The sequence below is a fragment of the Marmota flaviventris genome, chromosome 4, assembly GCF_047511675.1.
Source record: "Marmota flaviventris isolate mMarFla1 chromosome 4, mMarFla1.hap1, whole genome shotgun sequence".
NCBI classification, from domain to species: Eukaryota; Metazoa; Chordata; class Mammalia; order Rodentia; family Sciuridae; genus Marmota; species Marmota flaviventris.
This window is the reverse complement of record NC_092501.1, coordinates 75,844,181-75,866,495: the sequence shown is the minus strand read 5'-3', so window position 1 is coordinate 75,866,495 and position 22,315 is coordinate 75,844,181. Positions and strand designations below refer to the sequence as shown.

Sequence of the window (22,315 nt, the reverse complement as noted above, 5' to 3'; positions counted from 1 at the left end):
GTCCACCCAACCTACACTGCTGAGGAGGGGAGTCAAGAATATTTTGAACTCCAACAGAAACAATTCTTCAACTTTCATTGAGATCTCTTTTTTTTTCCCCTTTTAATTTTTTTTTTCTTTTCTCTGTTTAATTGTAACCTAAATGGTTTTTGGACACTTATACATATTCATATTTGTTTCTTTTTTTCTCATTTCTAGCATTTTTCATGAATCAGTATTTTGAGGACTAGAATGTTTATTAGTATATATCAGTTTTATTTTGTATTCTTTTTTCGTTTTTACTATACATATTTTTTATTTCACTTGATTCCTAGATTCTCTCTTTTCTTTTGCTAACAGCCAATCTTTATTGTTCTTTCTTTCACTCTTCCTTTAACTTTTTACTTCTATTTTCTCTCCTCCTGCCTCATAATCATACATCACTTCTGTTCTTTCCCTGTTCACTATTCGAAATTGTAAACCCTTTTGCAAATGTGCAGTTTTTATGATGCGCAATAACTGATCTCATCATTTCTGTTTATTGTGACAATTAACATTACAGATATCGAGTGCTGCAGGTCCCACTTAGCCACTTTGTCCACTGTCACCTCCATGTCTGCAACTGCCACCACTCGCCAACATCTCAGACCAGCAGTAGCTGCAGCTCTTACCACTGAAGGGGCTCAGCCTGACAGACAAGAAGAATACGCCCCCAGCCCTCAGTGGGACCTGAATCCTAATCAGTAAGACTGCAAGGAGTATCTTCTAGGAGCCCATGGAGCTGAAAACTAAAGTACCGCACCCAGCATGGAGGATGAACCACTATACTGAGAGAGAACCCTCACTGCTTTGTCTTCTTTCCTATCAGATACCATGATATTTGGCAGATTTCTAAGAAGGCTGAAGGTTCCTTTTTGACAGAAGAGGTGGTAGCTATTTCCAAGGACATTCTATACTAGGAAGCCCTGAAATCTGAGGTATGATATTTTATGTCTCATAATTATTAATTTCTTTGCAGCAAGTGATGGCATAGTAAATGAAAATTTGGTGGAATGATTAAGCCAGGAAGTTCAAATTACAGAAGTTCACTGTTTCTATGACTTCCAAATTGCCATGGAAAACTACATTGTGAAATGTATAGTCTCCTTATTGACACTTAAAGATTTCAAAGAAAGGGAATTTCTCTTCAATGCCATTGAAACAATACCTTATGTAAAGAAGAAAGTAAATTAGGTCTTGCATTGGATTGGGGACAAAGAAGCTACCTACAGAGAATGTGTTGTAGCCTTTGCCGCTGTGGAAGGAAACTTCTTCTATGTTTCTTTTGAATCAATATTCTAGTTCAAGAAATGGGGATTGATGCCTGGCCTAAGTTTCCAGTGAACTTATTAGCAGAGATGAGGGTTTACTTTGTGACTCTGCCTGCCTGATGTTCAAACACCTGCTACACAAACCATTGGAGCAGAGAGTTAAAGAAATATTTATCAATGCTGTCAGCTTAGAACAGGAGTTCCTCATGGAGGCCTTGCCTGTGAAGTTCACTGGGATGAACTGCACTTTGATGAAGCAGTATATTGAATTCGTGGCAGACAGGCTTATGATGAAGCTGGGCTTTAGCAAGGTTTTCAGAGTAGAAAATCCATCTGACTTTATGGAGAATATTTCACAGAAGACAAGATTAACTTCTTTGAGAAGAAAGTAGGTGAGTATCAGAGGATGGGAGAGATGTCAAATCCAACAGGGAATTCTTTTACCTTGGATGCTGATTTCTAAATGAACAGAAGATGGGATCTTATTTTGCTGATTTTTTCCTCCCTTATTACCCCCACAAAAAAATCGGCTAAAATGAATTCAACACTTTACCGTCATGTATATCTAAAAAAAGAATTTTAAATTTCTAAAAAATACTTTTAAAAAAAGGCAGCAGCTCAGATATGGCTAAGAAGTCATAGTGTGCTAACTACAGAGTGACTAACAGATGTACAGAAAGATTAATTTTAAATAGTTATCATGTATCTTGACTTCTTATGAATTTTCCAATTTTTGCAGTAGTCTATTATTATTATGTTAACAAATAAACAAATGATCATTTTGGTCTATTTTTTCAATATTTATCCCAATCATTCCTCTTTTGTACCATTACTGCATTGGTAAAATAACTTTGGAGCAATCCTCAGCTATAGTGCTAACAGGAGCTACTGTTTTGTTAAACGGAAGGCTGTATTTTTGTACCCTCAAATCTGATGTTGTGGTTGGTTTCTAAAACATGTGCTTCATCGTGTTTTATTTTTTAGTACAGGGGGAACTGAGCCATATCTCCAGTTGTTTTTTCATGTTTTATTTTGAGATAGGGTCTCACTAAGTTGCTTAGGTCCCATCTAAACTACTGAGGCTGACCTCCTACCCCAGCCTTCTGAGTTACAGCCAAGCACCACTGTGCCTGACTTATATTAGATATCTTTTAAGATACTTTGTAATTCATGATGAGGTAATTACTATTACTTTTTTTAAAATGTTTTTATTAGCCCATTATAGTTATAGTATATATGCATTTCAGTATTTATAGAAGCACCATTTACTAGTACATTTGGATTATAGCTATAGACCAATGAGGGCTACATTAAGCAATCCATCACCTCCATTGAATTCCACTGCCCTGTTTTCTTAATGGATACTTTCCAAATCTTCTGGTTCAATTACTCAAACCTTGAAACAACTTAAAAGAAAGTTAATTCTTATTAAGGACTGGAAAAATTAAGTAGGAAACAGAACTTTCTTGTTTTAGAGTTTTTCAAGGTATTTTCTTTTCAGATTTTTCAATAGAAATAAATCACTGAAATGACTTTTGAGTAATAAATGTAAACTTTACTGAAAGTTCAATAATATTCTATGAAGATTCAGAAGTAAACAGACCAAAGAAAAATAAATGATTTAAACTGATATGAGAGTAAATTCTATAATGTTCAGTTCTGAAAAGCTTTGATTGAACACCTAAGCATCATTAAAAATATGTATTTCAAGTTGAAAGCTAATAAATGTATAATATGCTTATACTTAAATATTTTAAAACCTCCTTTAAATTGGCTTTCATATACTCACAGAGGTGTCAATGAAAGTTTCATATTCATCTCCTAGGCAGAAAATGATTCATTATTAGTATAAAACTTAGTATTTCAATTCATCAAAATTTTTTAATTTGAATTCACCTTCCAAGAAGGAAATGAAAACAAATGTAATCAGTATTTCCATATTTAATTATTAAATTTCCCTGCAAAACTAAAAATAGTCCAGCTGTAAAACTATGAGGCACATATTAAAGAAGGGACATGTTTAAAATCAAGATGAGAAGATTTTTCTTTACAAAAACATTTGAAGGCTGAGATAAATAAAATAAAAATACTTCAGGCAATACATAGTAAACATTTTCATTTAAATAACAGCATAGAGTCCTTCTCAGAAACTGTTATACATTATACCTATTATTCTACAGTTAACAATGAAAATGAAATTATAGATATAATTATTACATATTCAAATATTTTTAAAATGAAATTAATGATGAGCATAGACTTATTTATATAAACAATGTAGATGGCTAGAATCATCAATTTGATTTAATATCAAATACATTTCTATAGAATTATTTTTAAAATAAGAATTATAAATTTTAATTCAGCCAATTTGTTTTCTTTTTTTTAAGAGAGAGAGAGAGAGAGAGAGAATTTTTTTAATGTTTATTTTTTAGTTTTTGGAGGACACAACATCTTTATTTGTATGTGGTGCTGAGGATCGAACCCAGCACCGCGCGCATGCCAGGCGAGCGCGCTACCACTTGAGCCACATCTCCAGCCCCCAGCCAATTTGTTTTCATTCAGCCAAAACAATAAGCCTCTTAGAAATTTAGTACTTAAAGATTAATATTAGAAATTTTTCAATATAATGATAGAATATTTTGATCTCGACTGAATTATACTATACAAAGACAATTATCAGTTGTTCTGTGGCTTATAATGTGGTCACCAAAACTTCTTGACCAAAAAAAAATATCATTATAATTGTATAAAGCAAAGTCCTATAATAAAGTTAATGAAATAATGACCAGAATATTTTTGAAACTAGAGTGTGGATATTTTCTGTCCATAAATTTGGTTTATGAACACAAATAAATTTGGTTTTCCAAAATTAATTCCAAGATCCAATATCTAAATATTTTAGCAGAGTAGGGCAACAATGGAAAGAAATGACTGAATGGGCCTCTGGAATGAAAAAAAAAAAACTATTGTAAATCTTAGTTTGAAAAATACATCTTATATAAAAGATATAATGAATGCCTCAGAATTACATAATGATGCTTATATCAAAGTTTGTTGGTCAAGTAAATGGTAAGAACTAAGTAAAATGTAAGATTTGCTTTTTAACAAAGCAACCTGAGTAATATGTTAAGTGTTAGAGGGGGATTGGAAAGAAATTGGGCTGGGCAAACATTTCCTCTTGGGCTTTCTATATAATCATCTATTTTACATTTGAACTGTTCACCATGCATCCATGTAATAGAGAAGAGGGACTCTGCCTACCTATGAGGTGCTTCCCAGAGCAAGAAGGCCTTGTCTTGCTGCTCTAGAAAAACAGTGCCTTCTCAAATCCTAGAGCCTAACAGAAGTATAGGAAATGGAAGTAATTGATGTCAAAGTTAATCCATCCTCATTGGACTCCTTTTAAATTGAGTCATTCAAAGACCAGCTGGAAGTACAGACTCTAGCTAAAGAATATGGATACACATTTGTCTTGAAATTGGGGAGCAAAATTAATCAAATTATATTTTATATATGTTTGAATAGTATACAATAAAACCCATCAATCCATAATTAATATGGGCTAATTATCGTTTACTGGGCATTGTAATCCCTTCAACCAAATAGCCAAGCTGTAGTTGTTTTTATGTAACTTTTGTTTCACTGAAAAACATGGAAGAATGTCCTGATAATGTCCAGTAAGGTCGATGAGTAAACACTGTTAACCCCACAACAAATGATGCTGCCTTCAGGGAGATCTGGGAAATGAAAAAAAATCGACTGATATACCAGAAATGCATATTGTATGTTTAACAACTCTCTTCACTGCAGCGCGAACTCCAAGACACTTGGTAATTTCAAGTGAGAGGAACAGAAGTCTTTCTCAATTCAAACTCAGAAGTTTCCGAAGAACTTCAAGCACAATTACATGGCAAAATTGATACTGCTCCTATATACATACATATGTATGAAAAACAACACAATAATAAGTAATTAACACTAATAGCCACTTTTGGAGAACACATTTGTAATTTTTCAACCACATAGGATAACTCCCCGAAAGAGCAAACACTTAACTACAAATAAGTAACTTAAGAACATCTTTATCCAAGTATATATTTTAAACTATGAAGAAGATAGCTTTTCATAGTGGTAGTGTCATAATCAATGAGGTTTATCTGAGATGTAATTATTGCTAATTGAAAAAAAATTAACAAAACATGAGGAAGATAGTTAAATGATCATAATACAGTTCTCAGTCTAGACGTAGTTTGTTGAAGTCTTAACTACACTAAGGGGAAACTATCTCATTTTCCTTATATCTGAAGTTCTTATAAACTGAAGTCTGATGCCTAAAAACGTGGCTTTTCCATAATGCCATGCTGTTTAAGTGACTTATCTAAAATTATTTGTTAATAAACTTAGGGATAGCAATTTGAGATATCTTCCAGCACCCACAAATACTTTCTGAGAATGGAGTGGTATCAGAAGAAGTATTAAAAAAAAAAAGGTTCACAATTTTTTGTTTTATACCTTGTCATTTTTGCATCTTTACAAGAAAAAATTTAATTGTCTTTTTAAATATTTTTTATTTTGTAGCATAGGTAGTAAATTGGAAGTTGTACAGAAAGGTCCTTCTCCCAACTTCCCCCCAATGATAATACCCTGCATAATTTTAGTACAATATCAAAACCAGGAAATTGCTACTGAGATAATCCACAGAGCTAATCCTATATAAAATTCTAAACAGCCTCTTATATTAATCTTTATATATATAAAATCTAAATTCCATATATATAAAAATTTGTGGGTAATTATTTTCATTTTAAATACTCTCTTCTCCTAGTGAATAACTAATCTATGACATAAAACTTTCTCTTTTTATGACATGCCAATAACAATATTTACTGGCAAGTAGGTATCTCAAATTGCTATCCAGAAATCAAATAACTTTTGATACTAGTCTTAAATGGCATGGCATTATGGAAAAGGCATGTGTTTAGGCATCAGACTTCAGTTACAATGTTGGCAGCTCCTTCCCTTGCTATCTGAGTGACCCAGCGGAGAAGACTTCATTGCTTCATTGCCTTAAGTTCTTCATAAGAGTATCATAGCAAAATGATATTTACTAATGTCTACCTCAAATAGTAAGGATTCAGTTATACCAGGTGTATAAAAGAGCTTTATAAATTACCAAGTGCTATACAATGTTAACCTTTGTGTTCACTATTCTTATTAGAATTTACATGGCGAAAAACTTACCTTCGTTTGAATCATGCCAGAACGTTGTTCTCTCATTTGGGTCACTATATTCTCAAAGCTGAACTGTAATAAGATGACAGTATTTTGTATTATTCATGTAGGGGGAAAAGCACAACCCCAGGGATTGTCAAATGAGTACTACATACCTCTTTTTAGCAAAAGAGATGTCGACATATAACCAGAAATTTCTCATTTCCAGTCACTAGAAAATGTGCCTTTTTAAACTTACTCCAATAAATAAGAAAGACTTATTGTAATAGGTTTTCAGGAAAATGCAGGAAGCAATCATTTATTATAAAAAATGTTCTCCAATAAACAAACAAATGATCTTCAAAAGAAATAACAACATATTTGCCCTTGCATACACCTTTGTGTTATCCAAAGGGAGAACTGAAAGCAGCAATGTAAGTCTGGGAAAACAGAAGATTTTCTCTACCTTCAAGAGTGGCATAACTGTTTCTCCTATAAGCAGCCCTGTCAACTCAAATGGAAACTTGAACAAAAGTTGGTTCAACACCAGATTCTGCAGCTTTATGCAGAGACTGGTACAACCTGGGGTGTTTACTGAGTGGGTGCAGGTTGCAAGCATTGGGTGCTAGTCCACAGCGACAGCAGATACTTTCTGGGAGGTATTTAGAAACTTATAGCAATCTAATCTTGGAGCAGCATTAGGAGTATGACCAGCTGAACAAGTCGCAGACCACCTTAGGAGTTGCTGATCTTGCCTGAAGAGTCCTATGTGATAAAAGCTCATTATAGTCATGTATTGCAAGGCCATGTCAACGTGAAATATTTTAATCCAAAAGAATATAAAGTTTTTTTTTTTTTTTTTTTTTTTAGTGCAGGGGATGTGGCTCAGTGGCAGAACTGAGCACTTGCCAAGCATGTATAAGGCCCTGGTTCAATCCCCAACATTGAAAAAAATATTAAAAATAGGCATTCCTTTATATTTATAACATGTCATTCTTATCATTTTCATAATAAAAATAATAATTAAGGCTTTCTAAATATTTTTTATTTTTGTAACAAAGGTAAACAGGAAGTTGTACAGGAAGGTCCTTCTTTCTTCCAACTTCCCTCAATGATACTACTATCCAGCATAATTATAGTGCAATATAAAAAACAGGAAGCTGTCACTGGGTCAATTCACAGAGCTTATTCAGATTTCACTAGTTTTATACAGTCATGTACGTGTACTTATGTGGATTTCTATACAATTTTATTACATATGATGATTCATGTAACCACAACCACTATCATAATACAGAGCTGATCCTTTATACCACAAGATTTCCTTGTGCTATTCCTTCACAGCCAGCGACCCAATCATAAACCCCTGACAACCAGTGATCTCTTCTTCATCTTTATAGTAGTGTTATTTCAAGAAAGTTACTGAATTGAATGACAATATCTAACTTTTTGAGGTTGATTTTTTTCTCTCAGGGTAACTGCCTTGAGATGCATCCAAGTTATTCCATTTATTAGTGGTCTCATTCCTGTTTTTATTGCTAAATAGTAATCCATGGTATGGATGTGTACTGGTTTCCAGTATGGAAATGTTATGAATAAATGTGCTAGGAACATCTTTGTACAAATTCTTGTATGAAATTTTCATTTATGGGATAAATGCCCAAGAATCCTACTGATGGATTATATGGTAAGTTTAGTTTCTTTAAGGAAACTACAAAAGTATTTTCTAGAGTAGCTGTACCATTGTAAGTTCCCAATATATGAGTATAGGTAATATAAGGGTAATCCAGCTTCTCTGAATCTTTGCCAGCATTTCTCCAAATCTGCACCAGTATTTTATGGTGTCACTATTTTTATATTAGCTATTCTGACAGTAGTACACACATCAAGGTTTAATTTGATTCCCAAAAGATAATGAAGCTGACAATCTTTTCATGTACTTGTCATCTGTATACTCTGCTAAAAACTCTGGTCATATCTTTTACCCATCTCTAACTGGTTTGTTTATTGTTGTTGTTTCACTACTGATTTTTGAGGATCCTTTATATATTTTAAATGCAAGACTTTTCTTGGCTTACAAATAGTTCTTCCAATTTTTAACCTGTTTTTTCATATCTTATTAGGGTACATTACAAAACAAATTAGGCCAGGAAAAGATAAATCTATTTGCAGATAGCAAAAATCACATATGTAGAAAATTTCAAAGAAACAAAAAATAAATAAAAATCTTTCAGAATTAATAAGTGAATTCAAAATTCAAAAAGAAAGGTCACAGGATATGAGATCAACATACAAAACCAACTGTATTTCTACATTTCATGTTCAATACAGTAGGAATGTGGAAATTGAAAGAAAAACAATACCATTTACATTTGCTCTAAAGAAAATGAAATAGGATAAATCTAACAAAACATCTACAGGGTCGGAAAATTACAAAATGATGAAAAAATACAAAGACCACCTAAATGAAAGGAAAGATATATCACCACACTCATGGATTAGATGATTTATCATAGCAAATATGTCAATTCTTCCAAATTAATCTATAAATTTAAGGCAATTTCTAACAAAATCACATCAAGTTCTTTTTGTAAACATATCCAGCTAATTCTAAAATTTGTATCAGAAAACACAGACCCTATACTGCTCAAACAACTTTGAAAACAAATAATAAAAGTGGAAGGAATCATTCTATCTGATGTTAAAACTTAGTACATAACTATAGAAATCCAAAGAGTAATATTGGCAGGACATATATACAGATCCAAGGAATATAATATAAAACCATAAATAGAGCCATATAAATATGCCCAACAATTTTTGACAAAAGTATAACAGCAATCAATAGAGGAAGAGCAGCCTTTTCCACAAATAGTGCTGGAACAACAGTATTGCTTTTAAGCCTAGAATTTTTTTTTTTTTTTTTTTTTTTTGGTACTGGGGATTAAACCCACGGGTGCTTTACTACTGAGTTATATCCCTAGCCCTTTTTATTTTGAGATAGAGTCTCTCACTAAACTGCTTAGGTCCTAAGTTGCTGAGGCTGGCCTCCTCGAATTTGTGATCCTCCTTCCTCAGTCTCCTAAATCTCTGGGACTACAGGTATGCATCACTGCACCCAGGCAAAAATAGAAAATTTTTTAAAAATTTAAAAACTGAACCTTGACCTAAATCTCACACTGTACATAAAAATTAACTCAAATGGACTTAAATCTAAAACATAAAAATACAGAATTTTTCAAAAACAACAGGGAATAATTCTTTAGGATACAAATAGGTAATGACTTTTTTGACTTAACATCAAAAGTACAACACACAAAGAAAATTTTTAGGTCTCATTGAAATGAAAAATTTATTTCTTTGAAAGCTTTAAATTGTGACTTCATATTATATTTATTAATATTTCTAAATTATTGAAATAAATCTGTATTATCAGTCTTTAACCTTAATTTACTGATGATGAAATAAACATGGATTTTGGTCAAGAAAAGACACAACTTTCTCAATGAGGCCATAATGGTCAAAATAAATGGCAATAGAGGTGACTGAAAAGAAATTAACACCAAAAGAGTTTTCATACTAATTTTATCTTGAATTATGACTCCTCATGAATTGAATTATGTAGAATTAATTGTGAAGTGCTAAGACCATATGTGTTTATTTGCAAAGATATACTGACTATAACTATACTATTTCACAAAATAATCATTAATTTACTTGTCCTTTTTATTCGTTTTTATTATTTATTTATTTATTTATTTAGGTACTGGTGATTGAGCAGACCAGGGTGCTATACCACTGAGTGACATCCCTAGTCCTATTTTTTTTTTTTTTTTTTTTGAGACAGGGTCACACTCAATTACTAAGGGTCTCAGTAAGTTGCTGAGGCTGGCCTTGAATTTGCAATCCTCTTGCCTCAGCCTCCTGAGTAGCTGGTATTATAAGTGTGTGTCACCACACCCAGCCTTACTTGTCATTTATAATAATAACTAAAAAAGAATCCAAAGACAAAGAATTATTTTATAGAATATTAGATAAAAAGCTAACAGAAGCTGATGGTGAATGTTTCATACATATTAATGTTCTAGAGACTATATAAAGGAATAATTTGAATTACTAAGATTAATATACACACACACATTTGTCAAAACAATGGTAAGAGACTATTTGAAAGATGTTTTCTTGGAAAGCCTGTCAAAAAGATATCATTTTCTTATTATATCACAGAGTTAGATAAATTTGGGGACTGGCTAATGATAGGGAGTGGTATCAACTTATGGAACAAAAATAAGTAGAAAAGTATTTATTATTGAAATTTTCTGAAGTCACTGATATGGATAACATAGTGATTCTTTCAGTATATGTGTGACATGAACATATACTGATTTTTTCTCAGCTTGATTACAGATAAACTCTACTAGCTTAAAACTGTATAAAAATTCAAAGCACTATATTTTCAACAAATTTGAGTGACTTGAAGATCGCTTTTTGTGTAGTATGATATTATGATAGGAAAGATGAAATAACCAAAATAAATGTAGTTGGTTGAGGTAGTTACACAGATGAAGAAATTTGTGCCAGAAGAAAAATCAATAGGCTGCTTCAAAAAGATTCTTGCTAACAAAAAAACAAAAGCAAAAACCAACACCTGCCAGATGAACTAAAGTGTGCTTAGTACCATACTACAAATTTTTATTATATATATTATATATAGGGCAATGTGTTAAATTTGGGATTATTCTCCTTATTACATGATCATTCTCTATGTTAGCTGAAAATTAACAATTATTATTGCATGCTGAAGATGGTTAAAGAAGGGAAAAGTTCTGCTGAGAATATCTGAAATCCTGCAAGTCAAGAACTAGTTTGTGCTATGTGCAATGGCACACACCTGTAATCCCACCCAGCATCTCAGGAGGCTGAGGCAGGAAGATTCTAAGTTCAAAGCCAGTTACATCAATTTAGTAAGGTTGTAGCAACTTAGCAAGACCCTTTCTCAAAAAATAAAACAATGGGCTGGGGATGTTGCTCAATCATTAAGCACCCTGGGTTCAATCTCTGGTACAAAAAAAAGAGAGAGAGAGAGAGAGAATAGATTAATAACTTTCTTGATTAAATTCATGCTCTCATGGGACTGGATTAGTTACCACTGGACAGGCCACCCCTCATGTTTATTCTCTTCTGTACACACTTGCTTCTCTTACTATTTCCACCATGAGTTAAAGCAATACAAGACCCTTGCAAGATGCACTGTCTGATCTGGAACGTTTCTGGTTCCAGAAGTATGATACAAAATGAACTTTTATATAATAAACCTTTGTTTTACAAAATACCCTGTGTCTTAGGTATTCTATTATATCAACAGAACATTAGATTAATACATATCTAACACACTAATCACAATCTTGGATGTCACATCAATATCTTAAACTGCTTTGAAAGTTTCTAAATGCTTACTCCTAATTTTTACATACTAAACTTGCTGCAGATAACAAACATGCTCTGATGAATAAAATTTCTGAGGAGAGTAGAGGAGGGCATCAGTAAGAACATTTATGTTAAGTAACAGCTCCATGATCTATGGAAAGTCAATAAAGAAACAATAAATGGATTTCCTATTTTTGAACCATTATATATTTCACCAGATCAGAGCATCTTTAATTGTAAGATGCACCATTATTTATATATATCACTAAGAAAGAAAAATACTAACAAGTAAATGACATGAAATTAATTATAAGATACGTTTTAAGTTTTAAAGTTTAAAGAAGCTATAATGTGGAGTGGAAGCAATGATCCCTACTTAGACTTGATGATGAAAGATAATATTTATAGCTTTTCCAGTTGCCACAAGGGACACAAAATAAGGGTAAATACAAAATTAAGAAATTACAATGGATAATATATAAATAAGAAACATGCTAAAGTATTTTCTACTAAAAGTATAAAATATTAATTATAGAAATAAGATAACAGACTCTGCTAATATTAGCATTTTTAGGACATTTTCATTTTTTGACCGCCTCGTATATATTATTTTCTTTTCTTTTAGTACTAGGGATTGAACCCAAACACACTTTACACTGACCCCTTTTTTATTTTGAGACAGAGACTTGATAAATTGCTCAGGCTGGCCTCAAACTTGTGATCCTCCCAAGTAGCTAGAATTACAGGTATGTACCATATGCCTGGGTCTATGTCCTTTTTGGTAATGATACTCTGAGTTTGCTTTGGGAAACTATATTTCTTTCATTCTCAACCATATGAACTGAGGTAGATGGACCACTACATCCCTCTGTTATTACTTCATAAAAGAAGCTAATTTTCAGTCAGAAAAGGGACATACTAGGAGATTTTGGCCTGAACTTCTGAAAAACAGATGTTCCTCCATCCTCCAAGGAATAATTGGAATTAGATTTTTACTCCTTATTTGATATTATCTGAGAATGAGTGCTGGAACCACAACGGCCATTTTTCTGCTACCAAGGAGACCTTTCACTGTTAGAGTATGACTTTGCAAAGTCTGAGAGGGCAAGGATTTGACGCTGGTTCTGACAAAAACGTAACTTTACAGAATATGCTTGCCAGGGCAGATGTTTAGAAACCTTTTTCCTTATGGCTGAGGTATGCACTTTCACATTTCTTGTGATCATTCTATCAGCCACTTTCCCCCTAGTGTTTGCTCAGTAAATAGGTAATGAGAAACAGATGTCTTCCTCTCCTCACTCCTCCAGCATAGGAATACAGTTCAGTAAGTAAGCCCTTTTAGCCTCAGATCTCAAGTCACATTCCCAATCAGTTAAGGCAATAACAGTTTAATCACCATATATTAGATCCTGGTATCTATCTCTTACTAGTTCCAAATTTAGGAGAAAATTAAAGGATTGTTAATGCTTGACTAAAACCCAACAATATTATTGCCCTTATTTTATATAAGTGTACTGAGTTTGAGAGAGAATGAGCAAGTTACACAAAGTCACCAAAATCTGATGTGGTAAAATTGACAGTCAAACCTAGGGACCTCTCATTAGCTCTGAAGTCTATATTTTTTTCAGTGTGTTCAAATGTACTAAAAACAGGCATAGTTCATTTACAAGATACTAGATACTAAAAAACCATGGTGGGTTACAGAGGAAAGAAAAAAGAAGATAAACTCATATTAACTGTGTATCTACTATATTTTCAGACACTATTCCTAAGTGATTGATTTATATTATTTCTTAGATCCTCACAATCACACACCTCCCCCCGGAACCTGCAGTAAGTTAGGTGAGAAGCAGGTATCCAAATCTCATGTACTTTCAATTTGTAAGTTGCTCCTGAAGGCCAAATATTAGTCTTCCAATATTATCAGGCTGTTAAAAGTAGTGTTACATAAACAGCATTGTTTTATCTGTTTGATTCACATACTTACTGAAAAGTTCTTTTCAATAGCACAGAACACAGCATCCACACATATGAATACCCCTGTTCGGCCTACACCAGCACTGCAATGAACCACTATAGGTCCTGTAAGGTGGCTCTTCCTTACATAACGAACATATTTTATGAAATCATCTGCTGAAGTAGGAGTGCCATGGTCTGGCCAGTTAGTGAACTGCAAGTGTTTTACAGAGTGGCTAGTTCCTGTCTGTCAGAGAGAGAGAGCGAGACAGAGAGAGATAGATTTATTGATTTCTTATACAAGAGATTTAATTTCAATTTCTAATATACCAATAATAATACAATCATTATAATAGTGGACATACCATATTATACTAATATTATATAAAACTTTCAAAGAGAACTCAAACCTAATCTTGATTTATAAAAATTCTGAAAGTTGCCAGGTTTGAATTTTTTCTCAATTTTACAAAGGAGAACACAATAAAACAATGAAAATAAGAATATTAACAGTCAACACAAATTGAGCTTACCAAGGGCTTCCCAAGAAATAATCCATTTAATCTTCACAACATTCCTGTGAGTCAGCCCTACTTTATCCTTTGTTTTTACAGATTAGGATTAGGGGGATTGGGAGGTGTATACTAGGTCACAAGACCCATATGTTTAAATTGGGACTTTAACATAGGCCTCCTGAACCCTAATTCACTATTTTTATTCTGCATGAGGTTGCAGAAAAATCAAGATTTCAAAATATTTAGGGTAAAAGATATGCCAATACATTAGGAATATAACCATAAAAGGCAATCTAGTTTAGCTTTTATATTACTAAATATAAAAACTGACAGGGGCCTAACCAAACTCCTCTAGTGATATTGTCAGGTTGTTTATGAACATGAGAGCAGACTGTAGTCCCAACTATTGTTCTTAGCACCCTTGAAGTATACTCATGAAATTCTTCTCAAGATTGACATAGGTAACACTTGGAGTTTACCATATTCAATCCAAAGGAATCATCACTCTTTCCCCAGTGTGGGAACACTGTCTTACCTCACCAGGGTCCCTCTTGGAAAATTCAGAATGGGTTTCTCTGCCCCCCCTCCGCCTTTTTTTTTTTTTTTTTGGTAGTTGTAGATGAACAGCATGCCTTCATTTTATTTGTTTATTTTTATGTGATGCTGAGGATTAAACCCAGTGCCTCACACATGTAAGGCAAGTGCTCTGCCACTGAGCCCCAGCCCCAGCCCATTTTCCTCCTCTTTGGTTTACCCTAATATGTTCAGACCCCTCTTCTAATTTGGGATGGTTAATTTCATGTCTACTTGGCTGGGTCACAGTACCTGGATATTTGGTCAAACATTATTCTAGATATTTCTGTGAAGATATTTTTGTATTATAGTATATTATAATTTAAATCAGTGGACTTTGAGTAAAGCAGATTACTCTCTAGAACATGGGTAGGCTTCACTCAGTCAGCTGAAGACATTAAGAGAACAAAGACTAAATTCCCATGAACAAGAGGAATTCTACCAGCAGACTGCTTTTGGACTCAAACTGGAATTCTTTCCTGGGTCTCCAGTCTACTGTCCCATTATGTAGATGTGTCAATCCTCCACAATCATGCAAGCCCGTTACTTAAAAGTAATATTTTTTCCCTCTTCTTTCTCTTTCCATAAACATATAAATCCTGTTGGTTATCTTTCTCTAGATAAACCTAACTATAATAAGAATGCTGTGTTATATGTTCTATATTAACGTATTTAATATAGTTTTATACCTGAAATCATAAATCTAGAAAACCTCCAAGTCACTTTGACTATTAATATGTTCTATATTACATAACACTTGACAGTGGCAGAAATAACTTGAGATCTGGAAATGACAGTGAGATGAGATGATATTTAAAACAACTTTTAACTTAATACTGAATAGAAAACTCATTTGAATCATTGGTGTATGAAATTGAACGATGTAAACAATACTTCAAAATCTTGTGAAGGCACCAAATTGAGAGTTGCTATTATCAGATCTTTTCTGTACCACTGACTATTGAGAACTTGCACAAAGGTGGACCTCACTAATTTCCTGATCCAATGCCATGTAGATGGAACTCCTGATGCAGACTGTCCGACCATGGGCCTCAACTTAAAGGCCACAAGCATTGGCCCCCTTGCCAGGGCTTCATAGGATATCCTTAGCATTTGAATCCTTGCAATGGACTATTACTCTGTGCCTCCCACTTGATATTCTCTCTCTCTCTCTCTTTTTTCTTTTTTGAGGTACTAGTTTATTTTTTATTGATTTTTTGAAAAAAATAAATGACAGCAGAATGCATTACAATTCTTATTAAACATATACAGCACAATCTTTCATATCTCTGGTTGTATATAAAGTATGTTGACATCAATTTGTGTCTTCATGCATGTACTTTGGGTAATGATGTCTATCACATTCCACCATCCTTGCTAACCTCCTGCCCCCTCTTTTTCCTTCCCATCCCTCTGCCCTATCTAAAGTTTGTCTATTCCTCCCATGCTCCCCCTCCCTACTCCACTATGAATCAGCCTCCTTATATCAGAGAAAACACTTGACATTTGTTTTTTTTGGATTAGCTAACTTCACTGAGCATTATCATCTCCAATGCCATCCATTTACCTGCAAATGCCATGATTTTATTCTCTTTTATTGCTGAGTAAAATTCGAAAAAACATATCAAAAAGATCTTGTACCATGATCAAGTGGGATTCATCCCAGGGATGCAAGGTTGGTTCAACATTCAGAAATTAATAAATGTAATTCATCACATCAATAGACTCAAATATAAGAATCATATGATCATCTCAATAGATGCAGAAAATGCATTTGACAAAATACAGCACCTTTACATGTTAAGAACACTAGAAAAACTAGAGAACAAAGACTAAATTCAGGGATAACAGGAACATATCTCAACATCTTAAAGGCTATCTACGCTAAGCCTCAGGACAACATCATTCTAAATGGAGAAAAATTAAAGGCATTCCCTCTAAAAACTGTGAAGAGGGATGCCCTCTTTCACCACTTCTATTCAACATAGTTTTTGAAACACTGGCCAGAGCAATTAGACAGACAAAAGAAATTAAAGGGATATGTATAGAAAAAGAAGAACTTAAATTAGCACTATTTGCTGACGATATGATTCTATACCTAGAAGACCCAAAAAGCTCCACCAGAAAACTTCTAGAACTAGTAAATGAATTCAGCAAAGTAGCAGGATTTAAAATTAACTCCCATAAATCAAAGGCATTTCTGTATATCAATGACAAATCCTCTGAGAAGGAAATGAGAAAAACTACCCCTTTACAATAACCTCAAAAAATGAAATAAAATACTTGGGAATCAACGAAAGAGGTGCATTAAAATTCTTATTAAACATATATAGTGCAATCTTTGAAAACTACAGGACCCTAAAGAAAGAAATCAAAGAAGACCTTAGAAGATGGAAAGATCTACCTTGCTCTTGGATAGGCAGAAGTGACTATACTACCAAAAAAACTATACATATTTAATGCAATTCTGATCAAAATCCCAATGGCATTCCTCATAGAAATAGAAAAAGCAATCATGAAATTCATCTGGAAAAATAAGAGACTCAGAATAGCTAAAGCAATTCTTAGCAGGAAGACTGAAGCAGGTAGCATCACTACACCAGATCTGAAACTATACTACAGAGCAATAGTAACAAAAACACCATGGTATTGGCACCAAAACAGACCGGTAGACCAATGGTACAGAATAGAGGACACAGTGACTAAACCACAAAACTACAATCATCCTATATTAGACAAAGGTGCCAAAAACATGCACTGGAGAAAAGATAGCCTTTTCAACAAATGGTGTTGGGAAAACTGGAAATCCATATGCAACAAAATGAAATTAAACCCCTATCTCTCACCATGCACAAAACTCAACTCAGAGTGGATCAAGGACCTAGGAATTAAACCAGAGACTCTGTATCTAATAGAAGAAAAAGTAGGCCCTAATCTTCATCATGTGGGATTAGGCCCCAACTTCCTTAATAAGACTATCCTAGAGTTTAATAATTAAAACCAACAATCAATAAATAGGATGGATTCAAACTAAAAAGTTTCTTCTCAGCAAAAGAAATAATCTGTGAGGTGAACAGAGAGCCTACATCCTGGGAGCAAATTTTTACCCCTCACACATCAGATAGAGCACTAATCTCTAGGGTATATAAAGAACTCAAAAAGCTAAGCAACAACAACAACAAAAAAACCCAAATAACCCAATCAATAAATGGGCCAAGGATCTGAAGAGACACTTCTCAGAAACGGATATACAATCAATCAACAAATATATGAAACAATGTTCATCATCTCTAGCAATTAGAAAAATGCAAATCAAAACTACTCTAATATATTATCTTACTCCAGTCAGAATGGCAGCGATTATGAAGACAAACAACAATAAGTGTTGGCAAGGATGTGGGGGGAAATGTATACTCCAACTTTGCTGGTGGGACTGCCATTATGGAAAGCAATATGGAGATTCCTAAGGAAATTTGGGAATGGAATCACCATCTGACCCAGCTATCCCTCTCCTCTGTCTATACCCAAAGGACTTAAAAACAGCATACTACAGAGACACAGCCACATCAATGTTTATAGCAGCACAATTCACAATAGCTAAACTGTGGAGCCAACCTAGATGCCCTTCAGTAGATGAATGGATAAAAAAAATTGGCATATATACCCAATGGAATTTTGATCTATCTTCTCTAAGCACATACACCATTTGGAACTGATTTGTTAGTGTCTTCCTCACTAGACTATAAAAGTTCCAAGAATAAAGACTGTGTCTCTCTTCTATACCCAGGAAAGTTGGAAAAGTGTTTACAACAATTCTTACTGTCTACTTCTTTTCTCAATTCCTTATTCCTTCTCCTTGTATAAAATGCTTTTCCTTTTGAGTTTCACACATATTGGCTTTATCTTCTCATTGTTATCACCCAGTGACTTAATTTCACAATCTTGCACATTCACTGAAAATCCTAATCTTATCCCTTCTATAACTTCTATCATCATTCAGAGTAAATTCATTTCTAAACTTCACAACAAACACAATAACCTCACAATATTTTTATTTCTGTCTTTCAGGGGAGACCACTTCCTTTCTTCTACTCCCATTGATGACCACCAAAACTATAATGTCTGGTATAGAATATTTGCAGTTCTACAATTCCAACATCAAGTTGTGGCCAGAAGCTCCTACACTACTATCTCAATATGCTCCACTTCAACTCCAATGTTGAATGACCAAATGGAGGTCTTCATGTCCTCCATTTACTCCTTGTTTATTAACCCTCATATATCACTAAGCAACTTACACTTCACAGTGTATTATCTGAATTATCTCTTACCAAACTGTCAATTCTTTGATTCTTCCCACATGTACTAGATAGCATTCCACCCTGAATTAGTCCTATAGTCTGTGTTCAGGGATCCCAAAGTTATGCAGCTAAGAAGAAAATAATCACACAGTTGCATGTTTTGTTGCTTGTGCAAATTTATGGGTCCACCCACTAGCATCACTCATTATCAACCCTTTCTTGGTCATTGTCTCTGTTTCAATCAACTTATTTGGTGATGATGCCAAATCTCAACAGTTCTTTTCAAGATTCCTGTTCAACTCCAACTTCTTTTCACTCCTGATGAACACACCATCACTAACCTGTTAATCCAACCAATTTGAGTAATGTAACTTACCACTTTCTCCATTCCATTTCTATTTTCCAAATCTATTAAAGCATGAATTACTCTACACCATTGTTTCTTTAATTTTTTTAAAGAGAGAGAGAGAGAGAGAGAGAGAGAGAGAGAGAATTTTTTAATATTTATTTATTTATTTTTTTAGTTTTCGGTGGATACAACATCTTTATTTTTTATGTGGTGCTGAGGATCGAACCCAGAGCCCCGTGCATGCCAGGTGAGTGCATTACGGCTTGAGCCACATCCCCAGCCCAATACCATTGTTTCTTAACAGAACATTCTATAACAATGCAAATGTTCTACTTCTGTGCTGCCCCATATAGTAGCTACTAGTAACATGACTAATAAGCACTAGAAATGTAACTACTGCAAATGAGGAACTGAATTTGTCATTTTATAGAAATTTAAACTTAAATAGTCAGTCTACAGTGTTGAACAATCTAACTTCTAATCCTTCCTTTTATCATTTATAAGCCACAAGTCGTAAAGCACTTAAGTCTACCAATTCAACTCAACTGCATTATTTGACCATACAACTCACTAAAATTCTTCAATGTCTCCCAACTGTTTTTTTATTACAAAGTTCATACTCTTTTGGTGAAAAAAGACATTTCATGCTTTAGATGGATAGTCCCTGCTTACTTTCTATCTCTTCATTTTATCTTTCATTATTTCCTGAAACTGAACTCTTACATTACAGAAATACTTAACTATTTATATTTCTACATACACATGTCATGCAGTTTTATATGTGAGTCATTTATTTCCTCTATCTTTATCATGGGTAATTCTCCATCCAGATGTCACCTCCTCCAGTAAATCTTCCCTTAAACCTCAAGAAAATCTAAGCACTTCTTTCTGACCCTCCATACAGATCTCGATATTACCACTGAAGATAATAATTCAAGAATCAGTGAGTATATTAATCTTGTGCTATTTAATAAGTATCAGTAGTGCCTGGCAGGGTGGTTAGCACTTCAAAGACTCAATACATATCTGCCACATTCAGCAGAAGCAGCCAAAGAATATCCAGGATCAGACAACTTCTAATACTCACTCTCTCCATCCCACCTCTCAAACTTTCTTTTCTTTTCAAAGTTTGGTTAATACAGAAGTAAAAGTGATGGTAGTTAGTTTCTTCTACAAAAGGGAAGTAAAAGGTTACTTATCAAAGTATTTATTCAGTCTATATTACATCTTAATCCTAATTTTTAGTCCTAATATATCTGCTTATGTAGTATAGTACAACATACACTTCATATTTATTTTTAAAAACTTACAGACTTCTCCACAATTTGAAATATCCGAATGATGAAATATTTAAGTATCTGGTATTTCTCCTGGAAGATACGAAGGTGTTTCAACTCCAAAGGCGTCTTCAGTGAAATGGGCCAGTAATTGTGGCATTTCGTAACTCCATCCTCCACATCTCTGGTTATCATGGCAATAACATCAGAATTATTTTCCAAAACCATTTGCCAGAAGTCATTTGTAGTGTGTGGCAGTGGTCCTTGGGTAGCAATATAAAAATTCTCTTCTCCATGATTGACTATTCTAATATAACTAGCATTGATGTAGTCCATGCTTTCTCCAAGAGGAACACGTGTTGAATCATCTATTACAGAAAGAGAAACATTTGGTAAATAAAGGAAAAATGGGAGATGCAATACACCTAGACTTCATGAAAGCATTTCACACATGTATCTCTTCAACCAACAGAGAAGATGGCCTAGAAGATTCTTCTCAAAAGGGTTGAGTTCATAAGTTTTCTTTACCCCATAAAACACACTGGCATGACCTAAGAAACATACAATTAGTGGAGTTTTATTTTTTTAAGTTTTTAATATACAAAGAAGAATGTCTATAGCATCTAGACACTTTGAAAAACTCCTCTTAGATATAGTAAAGATAGGATCAGACCAAAGAAAATATATACTAGCTTGCAATTGAACACAGCAAAGGAGGAGCCCTCTGAAGCAGTAAATGAATGACATTCTCCTACAAATCTGGGAAGCCTGAAAATCTAGAGCAGCAGGAGCCAGAAAATATGACAGGTGACTTAAGATAATCACAGGATTAATGGAATTCCACTGTGCCCTCCACTAAAGGCAGCCAGCTTTTATATTCATCCTCAGTCTTCAACTGGTAAAGTAACATGCTAATCAAAGCTTTTTGTGGCAAAAGGATGTTGTAGCATTTGCTCCAAGTAACATGGGACTTGTCTAACATGTCTTTTGTAGGAAATATGAAAGTAAAAACCTAGTTGCTTGGCCCATTAATAAAACTTCATTGTCCCAAGAGCTCTTCCTTCACTTGACATAGACACTTGGAGTTCTTATTCCACTACTGCTCCAGCACAGAAGTAGAAATGTACATAATACCAAAGCCCCTTCCTTATATGCAGAGCTTTCATTAATCACCTCAGAATGATGTGGACTATTGATCTAGCAAATATTGCAATGACAACAATAACTGAACAGGGACTTAACATGATTTCTGACAGACTATTCTCAAACTGCAACATAACACACAGAATCCTTCTTTTATAAATATGTATATATAGGAAAAACAATTGCTGGATAGACAGTATTTTTAAAAAGAGACCATTCTATGAAATCACTGTAAATAATCTTCTTTCAAAAAAGTTACTATTTTTCAAAT

General features: G+C 33.8%; 1 protein-coding gene and 2 pseudogenes across 1 annotated transcript; 2 read left to right on the top strand and 1 right to left on the bottom strand.

Moving 5' to 3' along the window:
* LOC114102443 (ribonucleoside-diphosphate reductase subunit M2-like) overlaps positions 1-1,752 on the top strand; it is a 57,639-nt pseudogene extending 55,887 nt beyond the window's left edge.
* A 3,402-nt stretch (positions 1,753-5,154) lies between these two features.
* Ptpn20 (protein tyrosine phosphatase non-receptor type 20) lies at positions 5,155-21,129 on the bottom strand. Its single transcript, XM_027947913.3, has 4 exons — positions 20,935-21,129; positions 13,918-14,133; positions 6,534-6,596; positions 5,155-5,220 (listed from the first exon to the last, which is right to left on the bottom strand). The coding sequence occupies exons 1-4, from the start codon at positions 21,127-21,129 to the stop codon at positions 5,155-5,157; spliced, it is 540 nt and encodes a 179-aa protein (XP_027803714.3).
* LOC114102475 (U4 spliceosomal RNA) lies at positions 5,410-5,491 on the top strand (annotated as a pseudogene).
* Positions 21,130-22,315: the final 1,186 nt, after the last annotated feature.